The 12,271-nt window shown below is 38.5% G+C and overlaps 2 protein-coding genes across 2 annotated transcripts; both read right to left on the reverse strand.

Moving 5' to 3' along the window:
- Positions 1-476: 476 nt before the first annotated feature.
- LOC138184779 (uncharacterized) lies at positions 477-6,512 on the reverse strand. The gene is made up of 5 exons (XM_069123072.1): positions 6,366-6,512; positions 4,311-4,696; positions 3,219-3,617; positions 2,336-2,743; positions 477-1,196 (listed from the first exon to the last, which is right to left on the reverse strand). Exons 1-5 carry the CDS (start codon positions 6,510-6,512, stop codon positions 701-703), a joined length of 1,836 nt encoding a protein of 611 aa, XP_068979173.1. The 3' UTR covers positions 477-700.
- A 965-nt stretch (positions 6,513-7,477) lies between these two features.
- Positions 7,478-11,338, reverse strand: LOC138185143 (uncharacterized). Its single transcript, XM_069123850.1, has 6 exons — positions 11,223-11,338; positions 10,904-11,134; positions 10,615-10,776; positions 10,353-10,508; positions 8,312-10,227; positions 7,478-8,251 (listed from the first exon to the last, which is right to left on the reverse strand). The coding sequence occupies exons 1-6, from the start codon at positions 11,336-11,338 to the stop codon at positions 7,827-7,829; spliced, it is 3,006 nt and encodes a 1,001-aa protein (XP_068979951.1). The 3' UTR covers positions 7,478-7,826.
- Between the last annotated feature and the right edge of the window lie 933 nt (positions 11,339-12,271).

The following is a 12,271-nucleotide window of genomic DNA, read 5'->3' on the forward strand; positions in this document are numbered from 1 at the left end:
TCTTCGAAACTAAAACTTCGAAACTAAACTAAAAAGAAAGTAAGTAAAAATTGAGAAGTAACGATTTATGATTTTTATTTAAATAATTGTAAATCATATATTGTGTAATCGTAATATTAAAATAAGTAATTCTTTCATTGTCTCCTTCGACATTTTTAAGAAAATAACTGGAAATTTTTGGACAAAATTTGTATGATTCCTAATTTTAAATTGTGATAAAATATTTCAATATTTTCTACTTCAATAGATAATAGATTTTATAGTCGTCTAAAGATCCTCCGTTAGAAGATGTACTCAGCGACTAATACCAATTTTGTAGACCACGATCTCTTGGCCTATTAAGCAATCGCGTTGAACGAATATCTTAAGATTGCTACAGCAAAGATCTTGAGAGACTCTCGAACGCCCTCGACGAAAATGTCAAGGCGAGGTGGAGCTCGGTAGATAATTTGATCTGGTGGGAAATACGAAGAAATCTCAAGGAGATTGATGATTGTCTAGTTCAGACAACATCTATAATTACATTCGAGGATATAATTAGAAATCGTAATATATTTAGAAGAAAAGAACACTAATGTATTTGTTGCGTGATTTTAGACAATTTTCTATTACAATTACGCAGTTACCTTGACCAACCATATCCTTTTTAATATTTATTATTTTTCTTTCTCGGAAATGTATGTTTCTTCTTGCAGTCTCTTTAAGAGACACTGTCGTTGAATTGTTTAAATCCTTCAACGGTGTCAATGTCCTTTGAATTATCGATAGTTTCAGTTTTATTGATTTTGGTTTCGTTCGAAATGACAGTCGTATTACAGTCATTCGATTCACTCTCCGTGGTAGTTCCCACAATTTTCTGAGCCTCGAACTCATACTTTTCGGTACTAGCGTAATCTTCCTCTATGCTTGATTTATGGTTAGGTGGTACAGTGATGGTTTCGTCCGGGTTTTCGTTCTCACTTAATCTTGAAAAATCGTTTGTCTTCTGTAATCTTTTTACTTCGTCTTTGTTATCGAGAAAAGTTTCTTGATATCGCGTGGCAGCAAGATTAGATCTTTCATTATCCTGATCGATGAATTTTGATTGTTCTACAACTAAATGTTTGGCTATCGTTTCTAAAGGTGACCATACTTTATCCACGAATTGTTGTCGATCTTCTGGTGCCATGGATTCCGATCTGTGAATAATATCGTACCTAAAACCAAAGGATAAAGCTTAAGTATTGTTTTTACAATGCTATTACAATAATTATACTTAAAAATATATAATGTAGTAGTTAGAAATAGAATAATTTTCATTTAAATTTTTCAAAAAATGTTTTCAAACAATGCTTCTTTATTTTAGTTAACTGTTATTTTTACATTATAGCATTAATAACTCTTATCCTCGTTGCCTGACAATATATTAACTGATGTCACTTCGTTTTTCGCAGTTAATAAAATACATTAATGCATATATTTTAGGAGGCGATCTTGTAAGGATCGTTGAAGAGAATTTACGACGAATAATTTTCGAATTGATCGTTTATACCTTGAATTTAGTCGATGACATTTCACGTGGTCGTCTCTAACGAGCCGTCGAACAGTTTCGACAAGATTTTTTCACCTATCGACGTCGCACGTTCGGTGAAAGTTCTCCGCATGAATTTACCGATCTTCCCGACAATTCTGCAGATAAATCCAACGTAGAACGAAGCACGATCGCCATTGTAACGATTCCACGATCCATCGGACGATATGGTTTACAGGGAAATCGCGTTTCGTCGATTGCGAATAAATCTAGGTGGATTCGCGAAAGCGATCCTCGAGTCTTATGTAATCGAAAGTAAGGAAGATCGTCTTCGATACAAGAACGTAGACACCGTGGGTGGAAAATTTGCACACAGAAATTTTTACGTAATCGTCGAGCCGGAAATGTGGAAATGTTATTTATGTTTCATTTTGAGCAAAATTAAATATAATTTATTTTGTACTTTAATATTACTAGTTAAGAAAAATATCGTATTTCTGGCACGTCAATAAATTTTCTATTTTGACTAGAATAAGCTGTCTTAAAAAAAAATGAATTTGTAGTGTCTAATCTTGGTGCGGTTCTCAAGTTTCTATGTCCAAATCCTATTCTTGTTTGAACAAGGGAAAGGACTTTTCATTTTTCAAAAGATACTTTAGTGTATATTTAAAACGGGAAATCACGCAAATAACATACAATAACGATTCTTCCATGTTTTCCTCAAACTTAAGAAGTTTGTTAAGAATAAGAAACACAACCGGATCTAATATCATTGAAAGAACGCAACATGGATATCAACTTGTTTTATGTATTTTAAAATTTCACCTGCTCATCTTGCTTTTTTTCCTTGGATATAGATTCAAATGGAATATCATCTGCTGTCTTTCTTCTTCGTCGGTCATTGCCTGATTGTGAGTAGACATTCCCGTCAATGATTGCGGGAGTGGAGAATGAAACCTCGGCCCTCTGTTATATTGAATCGGTCTTCGCAGTTCGTAATCGTCCATAGGCACTTGTTTCGGCCTGTTTGTCTTTTTATTTTGCTCTGCAATGTCGGTGATGGGATAAATGTCCAACATAACACTGAACGGCTGCGGTTTCCGCTTCTTTCCATAATTACTCGGATAGGAAGCTGGATTTTCATACATGGTTTCAATCGACGTCGGTTTATAATAATTAGATGGCCGTCCGTAAGCATCGTAGTTGTATCTGTGAAGACCTGTCGGTGAAAATCTGAAAAATCGAACTGATTTCACTTTTCCATATTTAAGAACATTTTTATTCCAGAGAGTTTGTTGCATTTTAATATTTTCTAAGTGCAATATTTTCAGAAGTATAATATTTTTTAATATACTATAATATTTTTTATTTACATGCAATAGTTTGTGCTAAAGAAATTATTGTAATATATTTAAATCGATGTCCAACTACGATAGTTAAATAATTTTATTATTAAATTTACGTTCAGCGAACAGATTTTTCAGTATATACTATATATAGTTGGAAAAATAGCTGAACGGTACAAAGGCAAACGACATACTCTACTCGCTCCTCTGTCAATCTGTAAGTGTGTAAATAATCAATAATTTCCAACATGCGTGCCCTATTTTAAAAATTCTGCCACTAGAATGGTTCCAAGTTTGGCTTACCAAGAATGGCTTACCAAGTTTCCAACCACCAATGATACGTAGATTCTTTTTCTACAGACCTGACATTGGACGTGGCCAATAAATTCACGTCCGCCGGATGTTTGGGTTTGTACTGATAAAACGGATCTTCGTTTAGCGAATAAGGTGGAGTTTCATCTTCTTCCGACCTATCGCTGTTGGACATCATCTCCCCTACTCCAGGATACAAATCGTATTTCTTTGGATTCACGTACACGCCAGTGAACTTGATGCCTCTATTTGATAAGTCAGCGTCGTTTGTCAGATATTTGATGATATCCTGAATATTTCTAGAGGCGTATGGATATCTGTACTGGGTGAGTTGAGGGTATCTTGGACGTTTAAAGGCAGTTGGTTGTGGTGTCTTCAATTCCCAATGAAAAGGAAGAGGTCGATTCTCCTCTGAACTTCCATCTTCTTCCAACTCTGGGTACTTGTGCCTGTTTAAGTGTATTTAAAAATATTTTTCACACAGACACTTTTTTTCCACCAATTAGTTCTCAAATTTCAATTCTAGAGATTTATGCCGAATGAAATAAAAGATTTGTAATATATAAATGAGATTGAAATTTTTATTCATTAGTACTTATGATCCTATGTTGGTGTACGTAATGCGTATTAAGTAAGAACAAAGTGAGTGATAATAGAGGGAAGAAGGGAAGAAGAAGTGTTGCTGAAGAGTAGAAAGTGTTTCTTAAGGATTTACATACTGTAGGCTGTAATGTTGATTTATTGCCGGCTTGAGGCACAGGCAGAGAACACCGATATAATGAAACTGAGATAATCAGTTCATGTACATTTCCAACGAATACGAATCGTGTGTGTGCGTACGTTACAGAGGGTGCTCATTAACTTTTAAACGAAGGAAAAAATGTGACGATTATAAATACTTAACGGACATTTAAAACCCAGTTACGGGTTTTGTAAGCGTTGTGTAACGCCGTATTAAAATCCTCGACTTCGTTCCTAACGATTGAAGCGAAACTCTATAAATATTAGTTCGTTTATGACGTCTTTGATGACTTGAGAAATCGTATCGAACATTTTCATTACATATTTATATTGTCAGGTTACAGAAAAAGCCACGATACAGTCACTTATTTCAATAAAGAGTAACGTAGACAATATTTTACCTTTGTCTCACACGATAAACAATTGCATGATTGTCGAACAATTGTTTCCCTTCTGCCGACTCGTCCACCTTGTTCTCCACCGATTTCAGCACTCTTTTCCTTAGCTTGAAGTTATTCAGGTTCTGAGACTTAAATTCTGCGTCAGTTACTTTCTGATCGGTCGTTTCATCGTAAAGGAACAGATTCCCATCATTGTCTAAACGATCTTGAATGTAAATGGAACTGGTTCTATTCATTTCTGGCGGAACAGTCGAGTTAAACAATTTTTTCGTAAAGTTCGAAGGTTTCTTAAGAGCATTTTGCAAGATGTACATATGCTTTGTTTCCTGATTCAGTTTGCTGTTCACTGATGAAGCGGATGTGAAGTCGTATAAAAATATGCCGACCTATAATAGGAGAAAGAATAAAATTGTCAAGATTAATTTGTACTAAATTTTAATTAATTCATTTTTCTCAACTTGTTGTAAACATATAAAGCATATTTTCATAGTGTACTAAATAATATTTGATTTTATTTCGTGAAATTAATTTTAGATTTTTTCCAACACAGAAGGTATTGGAAAGTGCACTTCTCAATTCAAATCGAACTGGTATCCTGTTCGCAAGAAAAGACATTTCTTCACTAGATATCGTTTATACATTAAACCTAAACGGGAACCATTCTCGCGAAGGCGCACGTTAATTCGTGTCAAAACACAGTTAACGCCCTATATGTGAAGCACGCAGAAATCTTCTTTGAGACGCTTGGTTCGCCATGCATGCGAATCTGTTGCGGCGAGATTCACGGTGAAATTGTGATTTTTAACTTTGCTACCTGTACCTGTTGCATTAATCATGGGAGAAAACTCGCGAAGTGTAATTGCGCTTATTGTTCTCCACAATGGCGTCTCATTAAGTCGCCGAGTGACAAAAACTTTACTTTTAACGAAACGTTTGTTATTGCAAAGTTAAACGCTTACTTTCTGTCAGGTTGCTTTAATTTTACAATTAATCACATTTTGAATCAGTTATAAAGAGATCGCGGATGTTTATGCAATTCCAAACTTGTATAAACATAACTAAAGAAATGAAACTAAATAGGAATTTGTTTTACCCACTAAATATTCTAATAATTATTTTTTAGATTTTTGCATTTTTAAATGCACTTATGAATGCATAAACATTCATAATCTAATTATAAAACAAATTTCGAATTAAATAAAAACATGAAAATCAACTTTCTATTAAAACAATTAGAAAATCACATTTCTTACGTTACAATGAATCCAATTCCTGGTATGAATGCATTAAGTACTATTAATTGATATATCGTTCGCGCATAGTTTGGTACTCATTAAAAAATCATCGTAAGTGTTACAGCTATGCAGACAGTAGCGTTTGAACGCGGTAGAACGTAATGCACTGTTAATGATCGATACGTAATGTTTCTCGATCACGCGGGCTGAGTCATTGAACTTACTCGATGTGGCAATAGGTACACGAAACGATTCCTTGTGAGATGAATAGCTTTTGTAAGGAGACCGCGTAAAAGAAACCAGTACTCTTTAAAGCAAATAACACGATATATAGGTGAGCAGTGTGCTACTGTTTGCATAGCGAGTATATGTAATGCTAATAGATCGTGTTATAATCTTTGAGTTTATACGATAACTCGTTCAATTGAGGATGCAACATTTTTTTGAAAAGAGGAAACAAAGAAAAATGATTGATGGTAAAAATTTAGAGACATTAATTCTTTCAGGAATGAATGTTATTTGGACTGTGGAAAAAATTCTTTTCTTCAATTATTAATAATCTTCAACATAATAATCTTAGCAATAAGACATTTCTTCTGTTGCTTTTGCAAAGGAAATCTAATATACTAAAAATGGGACTATATTGGGAGTATATTTATTTATTAAAAATATTATTTATTGATATTTATTTATTTATAAAAAATAAATATATTCATGTTTAAGTCAGTTAATAAAATTTCACATGTGAAATAGTTAAGAGGGTCGACGAGAGAACTAAGTACTGAAAAGATTTTTATTGGTACTACGGTTGGATACTTACTAATGCCACTGCCACTACCACCATAACTCCAATTACAAATTTCCTCGTAATAGAACTGTATCGACTTCTATAGTATCGATCACCGTGATCGGAATAAAGTCCAAGCTGAGACGTATTAATTACAGTTCTTCTTCCTGTTTCCAGCATCTTTTGATTATTCGCATGACATTTTCGAGATGGATCGGCCGATCTTTCGCACACTCAGGAAATTTTTTACCACATGATTACGATCTTTATCAACATAAAGTGGACATAATAAAAATATAAATAAAGCATAACAAGAAGATTTTAAAAAATATTAGTATTCCAATATCAACGATACAACAATCGAAATGGTAATTAAAATAGGCACGATTTTCAATCAAACAATCGAAGTATTGTTTAAAAATTTCTAATAACAAATAGTTTTGCAATCCTGTGTCGCAAGAACACGAGACGGTATTCTTTCGAAGTTCCATATACAACTAACGAGCACTCATTTCTCGCAAAGGAGTTTTCACTGTTTGAATTCTATCATGAACGTAGAAAATTTCTTTGTTCGTGGGGGAGGCTTGTTATGGTAGTAGGAGATAGGTTATGGACTACTTACTACGCAAGGAGATTCGAGTCAAATATTATTGCACGATACTGCAAGAGAATGCCAATGTCACGGTGTCATGCTGGCTGGTTAAGCAAATCAACTATTATCGTCATTCCGTCATGGTTCACGCGGAAGGAAAGTCACTGTAATTACCGTTCCTTGTTGTGATGTAAAATAACTCTCGATTGATTGCAACAGCAAGCTATTTTCGATTTATAGTGTTTGTTCAAGCCAGCCGCGTTATTCTGAATTCTCGAATGCATTTCATAATCATGAGTTAATATTCACGAGAGAAGAGGATGTCGTAGGCGAAAAGGTGATTCTCAAGACCCTCTGGCAAATCAGGTGTACCTCACTTTCCATCTTTCGAAAATGTTACATCGAAACGATCAAGTAATATGACAGAAGTATTTATCATATGTTACGACTGGTTTCTATCTTCTATATATTTTAATTTTCTGAAATGAAACACAATACGACAGCCATTTTTTATATAAATTTTTTATTTCTTTTGTAATATGCGTGTGTCAGATGTACAAAGTTATGTGCATCCATTTTATCTTATATTCACTGTATTTTTCTTACACAAATGTAACACAGCATCATCAGCTTTTTAAATCAATTATTATTATTCCAATCATTTCATTGTAAACTACTTTACGACTTTGTTCGAAGCGTTCGTTACACTTACAATAATTAGCATTCTAGTTAAACGTATATAGTACAAGCTACTGGATATAATATATACAGCAAACCTGTCATATCGTTTTCACCCATTTTTCGATTACAGATTGCTTATCATTTTCTATGGTGATCCATAAATAGCTTTGTATACTATACATTTAAAAATTACAAAAAAGAGGGCAAAGCATTGCCCGTCCTCATCGAACGAAGGGTGGTAATTCCAGTGGATTCTCTGGTACATCGTAGAAATAACCAATAGGCCTCTTCGTGGTTGGTGGTAAAGTTGGTGGTGGAGCTGGTCTACCAGTTGGTGGGGCAGTATAGATAGTCGATGTTGGTACGAGAGTGTAAATTGGAGTTGGTGGAGGTGGTGGAGTTACCGTAACACGTGGCGTAGTGGGAGAAGAGGGTGGGAGGTATGGCGGAGGTCGCGTACTTGGTACTGTTGGATGATAAGGTGTACTAGATGTGGACAAGGTAGTAAATGGAGTTCTATGTGTTGGTGGGAATGGACTTGGTGTTGTGTGGGCAGTGGTATATCTTGGAGTAGTCCTTGAAGTAGTCTGATCGTCTGGAGGTAAGTACGAGCCGCCATGCGTTGATGGTTTAGGGTAAGGCGGTGGTGTAGTCTTTGTTGGAGGAAGGTATGGCGGTGGAGTTGGAGGCTTTGGTGGTTGTGGAGGAGTTGGAGGCTTTGGTGGTTGTGGAGGAGTTGGAGGTTTTGGCGGCTGTGGAGGAGATGGGGGTAAATATGGTTGTGGGGTTGGGGGCCTAGGTGGTGGAGTTGGAGGTACATATGGTGGTGGAGTTGGTGGTCTTGGTGGTTGTGGAGGAGATGGAGGTACATATGGTGATGGAGTTGGAGGTCTTGGTGGCTGTGGAGGAGATGGGGGTAAATATGGTTGTGGGGTTGGAGGCCTGGGTGGTGGAGTTGGAGGTACATATGGTGGTGGAGTTGGTGGTCGTGGTGGTTGTGGAGGGGATGGAGGTACATATGGTGGTGGAGTCGGAGGTCTTGGTGGCTGTGGTGGAGATGGAGGTACATATGGTGGTGGAGTTGGAGGTTTTGGCGGTTGTGGAGGAGATGGGGGTAAATATGGTTGTGGAGTTGGAGGCCTAGGTGGCGGAGTTGGAGGTACATATGGTGGTGGAGTTGGTGGTCGTGGTGGTTGTGGAGGGGATGGAGGTAAATATGGTGGTGGAGTCGGAGGTCTTGGTGGCTGTGGTGGAGATGGAGGTACATATGGTGGTGGAGTTGGAGGTTTTGGTGGCTGTGGAGGAGATGGGGGTAAATATGGTTGTGGGGTTGGAGGCCTAGGTGGCGGAGTTGGAGGCCTAGGTGGCGGAGTTGGAGGCCTAGGTGGTGGAGTTGGAGGTACATATGGTGGTGGAGTTGGTGGTCTTGGTGGTTGCGGAGGAGATGGAGGTACATATGGTGGTGGAGTTGGAGGTCTTGGTGGCTGTGGAGGAGATGGGGGTAAATATGGTTGTGGGGTTGGAGGCCTGGGTGGTGGAGTTGGAGGTACATATGGTGGTGGAGTTGGTGGTCGTGGTGGTTGTGGAGGGGATGGAGGTACATATGGTGGTGGAGTCGGAGGTCTTGGTGGCTGTGGTGGAGATGGAGGTACATATGGTGGTGGAGTCGGAGGTCTTGGTGGCTGTGGTGGAGATGGAGGTATATATGGTGGTGGAGTTGGTGGTCTTGGTGGCTGTGGCGGAAGCGGTGGTCTTGGTGGAGGTGTAGGTGGTACGGGAGGCAGATAGCCCGGTGCAGATGTAGCAGGTGGTCTTGGAGTTTGAGGCGGCCGTGGGGGTGAAGGTGGTCTTGGTGTTTGTGGTGGTTGCGGTGGGAAAGGTGGTGGTGTCACGGGTGGTCGTGGTGGAGAAGGTGGCCTTGGAGGTTGAGGAGGCTGCGGAGGTAAAGGAGGTCTTGGAGTTTGTGGTGGTTGCGGAGGAAAAGGTGGTGGCGGTGCTGGTGTTTTTGGAGGTTGTGGTGTCGGAGGCAAATAAGGTGTCTGTGGTCTAGGTGGTGGTGTTCTTGGTGGTTGTGTTGGAGGTCTTGGCGGTGGATGTGTAAATGGGTGTGATGGTGTTTGATAAGTGTAACCAGTTGATGGTGGTCCAGGCGGTGGTGTTCTTGGTGGTTGTGTTGAAGGCCGTGATGGTGTAGGAGGTGGATATGTAAATGTGTGTGATGGTGTTTTATAAGTGTAACCAGTTGGTGGTGTTCTTGGTGTTTGTGGTGGAGATGGTGGCACATACGGCGGTGGCGTCGGTGGTCGCGGTGGTTGCGGAGGAGATGGTGGTACATATGGCGATGGTGTTGGAGGTCGTGGTGGAAGGGTTGGAGGTACATATGGTGGTGGCGTTGGAGGTCTTGGTGGTTGTGGAGGAGATGGAGGTACATATGGTGGTGGAGTTGGAGGTCGTGGTGGCTGCGGAGGAGATGGAGGTCTTGGTGTTTGTGGTGGGAAAGGCGGAGGTGGTGCTGGGGTTCTGGGTGGTTGAGGGCGTGGAGACGGTCGTTGAGGCGGCAGCGTAAATGGATTTTCAGGTGTTGGATAATTATACCCTGGAGATGTTCTTATCGTTGGCCTTCTGGAAGAAAGTGTATTCATAAATGATGATTTTATTAAAAGTTGTCTTACAAATTATACTTTCATCAGTCTAATAATATCAAGTTCTTTACAATTTTCTAAATTCAAGTTTCTACAAATGCTTACTGCGGTGGTGAAGTCGGCCGAGGTGAAAATCCTGGTGTTGTTGCAGGACGATCAGTCCTTGGTGGAACATATGATGTTGTCTGAGGTGGCGTATATGGCCTACTAGGTGTTTCGTAATAATATCCTGTAGTCTTTGATGGTGGGCTTTTTGTCGGTCTGTGAGATAATTGTAGTGTATACATTATGATTTAAATTCATATCAAAATTATATCTAGAATAATAGCACCATGTTCTAAGATGAATTTTCGATCAATTCTCTTACTGTGATGGAGTTGGATAAGGATAAGATGGTGTGCGTGACGTTGTGACTTTTTGTGGTGTTGGATAGGTATATGGTGCCGTTGTTACAGGACGCAGTGTGCTTGATGATGCATGCGATGTTGGATATCCATGAGTCACTGCTGTCGATGGTCTCGACGTTGGTCTGTAGAAAATTTGTATAACTGACTACTGTAGCCAAAATGTTAAAGCTACTTGTGTGTACATTTGTTCGAGTAATTATGTAAATGATCGTACAATGTTTTACACAAAATTTTGCAATCAATTCTTACCTCGGGGGTAGCGTGAATATTTCATTTGGTGGCTCATAGATATAGCCTCCATTGCTTGCTATCGCCCTTTTGCTCTTCTCACTCGATGCTTGCGCATGGTATGTGGAGAGCACTGCCACTATTGTGGCAATCCACAAGATTCGCTGAATCAGAAAATACATGTTATTATTATCTTTCATATAAGTCAAACATCTTACACATAAATGTACAATAATGATCTCAATTATTAACCTGAATGAATTCGAAATATATGTATTAGGTCATAGGCCACGCAATTGGCCATGATATATCGAAGATTGTCTTCGTGGGATTATCTCACGCCTTAACCAAGAACTTACATAACCTGTCTCGACTACGATACATCTTGTGTGATACACTAGTGATCGTGAAAGGTTCGTTCATGCGAGATACAGCATTCAGCATGTCATTGATCATTATGTACTTAATCTCCAAAACCTGTCATTTGGAATTTTTGATCAATGCCCTATCCAGGCTGAAGATGCTTTCTAACCCTAATATTTTCTGTTTCTGAGTTTAACCAACCATCATATGATAAACTTCACACGTGCGCATTTAACTTCACTATTCTAATTCACGTCGCGACTCTTATCTTCCTTCTCTCGTTAATTAGTTTTATACTTAAAATAGCGTACGTTATTTATTAGCTGTTTTTAACACAGTCAATATCTTATGCGAGGAGTATGACCATTTGACCGCGTGATTTTACATCGTTGAAAAGTGTTTATCGTCATATTTTGTATGTATGCATCTTTGCAATAAACTATTGAATGTTTCGAATTAATTCGATCGGATCATAATAATGCTACCATCCGACGTAATTATATTTCGTTGATTGAATAAGCGTCATAAATCAGAGAATGCTGATGGAAGCTTCGTTGCCCAGAAATTTAAAACCGTCTTATCCGTTTACGACATCGTGAGCGCCGCTACGAATGATGGTTCTAGCTCGAAGAAACGTCCAGTGACCTTTAGGCGTATAATTTATATAGGAGGATCGCGCGGGCTATGGGGAGAGAATCTCTTTCGTCAGTATGTGAAAGGCTGCTGATGTATAAGTGGTGTCACGGCTAGATTTGCGGAACAACCGATACAGATCGCAAGGTTACCGTTTCTTGAGAAATTTTGAGGTCTCACGCTTTCGTTTCACTCTTCTCGGATACTGCTAATGAACTAGTCCTTGACTTCAGCAAGGATTTCAACAATATCCTTCGTAATTCTTAGAAGTACTATAATTTATGTAAAGAAACACGTTTGCCATTCATGATTATTTTTAAGTAATTAGAAGATCGGTTATAATTTTTGTTCGCGACATTTTGCATAGACAAACTTTCCTCTGCAGTACTTTGG

Source organism: Bombus flavifrons, chromosome 11 (genome assembly GCF_040668555.2).
Source record: "Bombus flavifrons isolate JBK064 chromosome 11, iyBomFlav1_principal, whole genome shotgun sequence".
NCBI classification, from domain to species: Eukaryota; Metazoa; Arthropoda; class Insecta; order Hymenoptera; family Apidae; genus Bombus; species Bombus flavifrons.

Coding starts and splice junctions, on each gene's coding strand:
- LOC138184779 (XM_069123072.1), bottom strand. CDS start 6,512: ATGCTGGAAACAGGAAGAAGAACTGTAATTAATACGTCTCAGCTTGGA. Junction 4,697..6,365: donor TGGTAGTGGCAGTGGCATTA/GTAAGTATCCAA, acceptor CTCCTATTATAG/GTCGGCATATTTTTATACGA. Junction 3,618..4,310: donor GTTTATCGTGTGAGACAAAG/GTAAAATATTGT, acceptor ACACTTAAACAG/GCACAAGTACCCAGAGTTGG.
- LOC138185143 (XM_069123850.1), bottom strand. CDS start 11,338: ATGATCAATGACATGCTGAATGCTGTATCTCGCATGAACGAACCTTTC. Junction 10,777..10,903: donor ATATTCACGCTACCCCCGAG/GTAAGAATTGAT, acceptor AATTTTCTACAG/ACCAACGTCGAGACCATCGA. Junction 8,252..8,311: donor ACCACCAAAGCCTCCAACTC/CTCCACAACCAC, acceptor CAAAGACTACAC/CACCGCCTTACCCTAAACCA.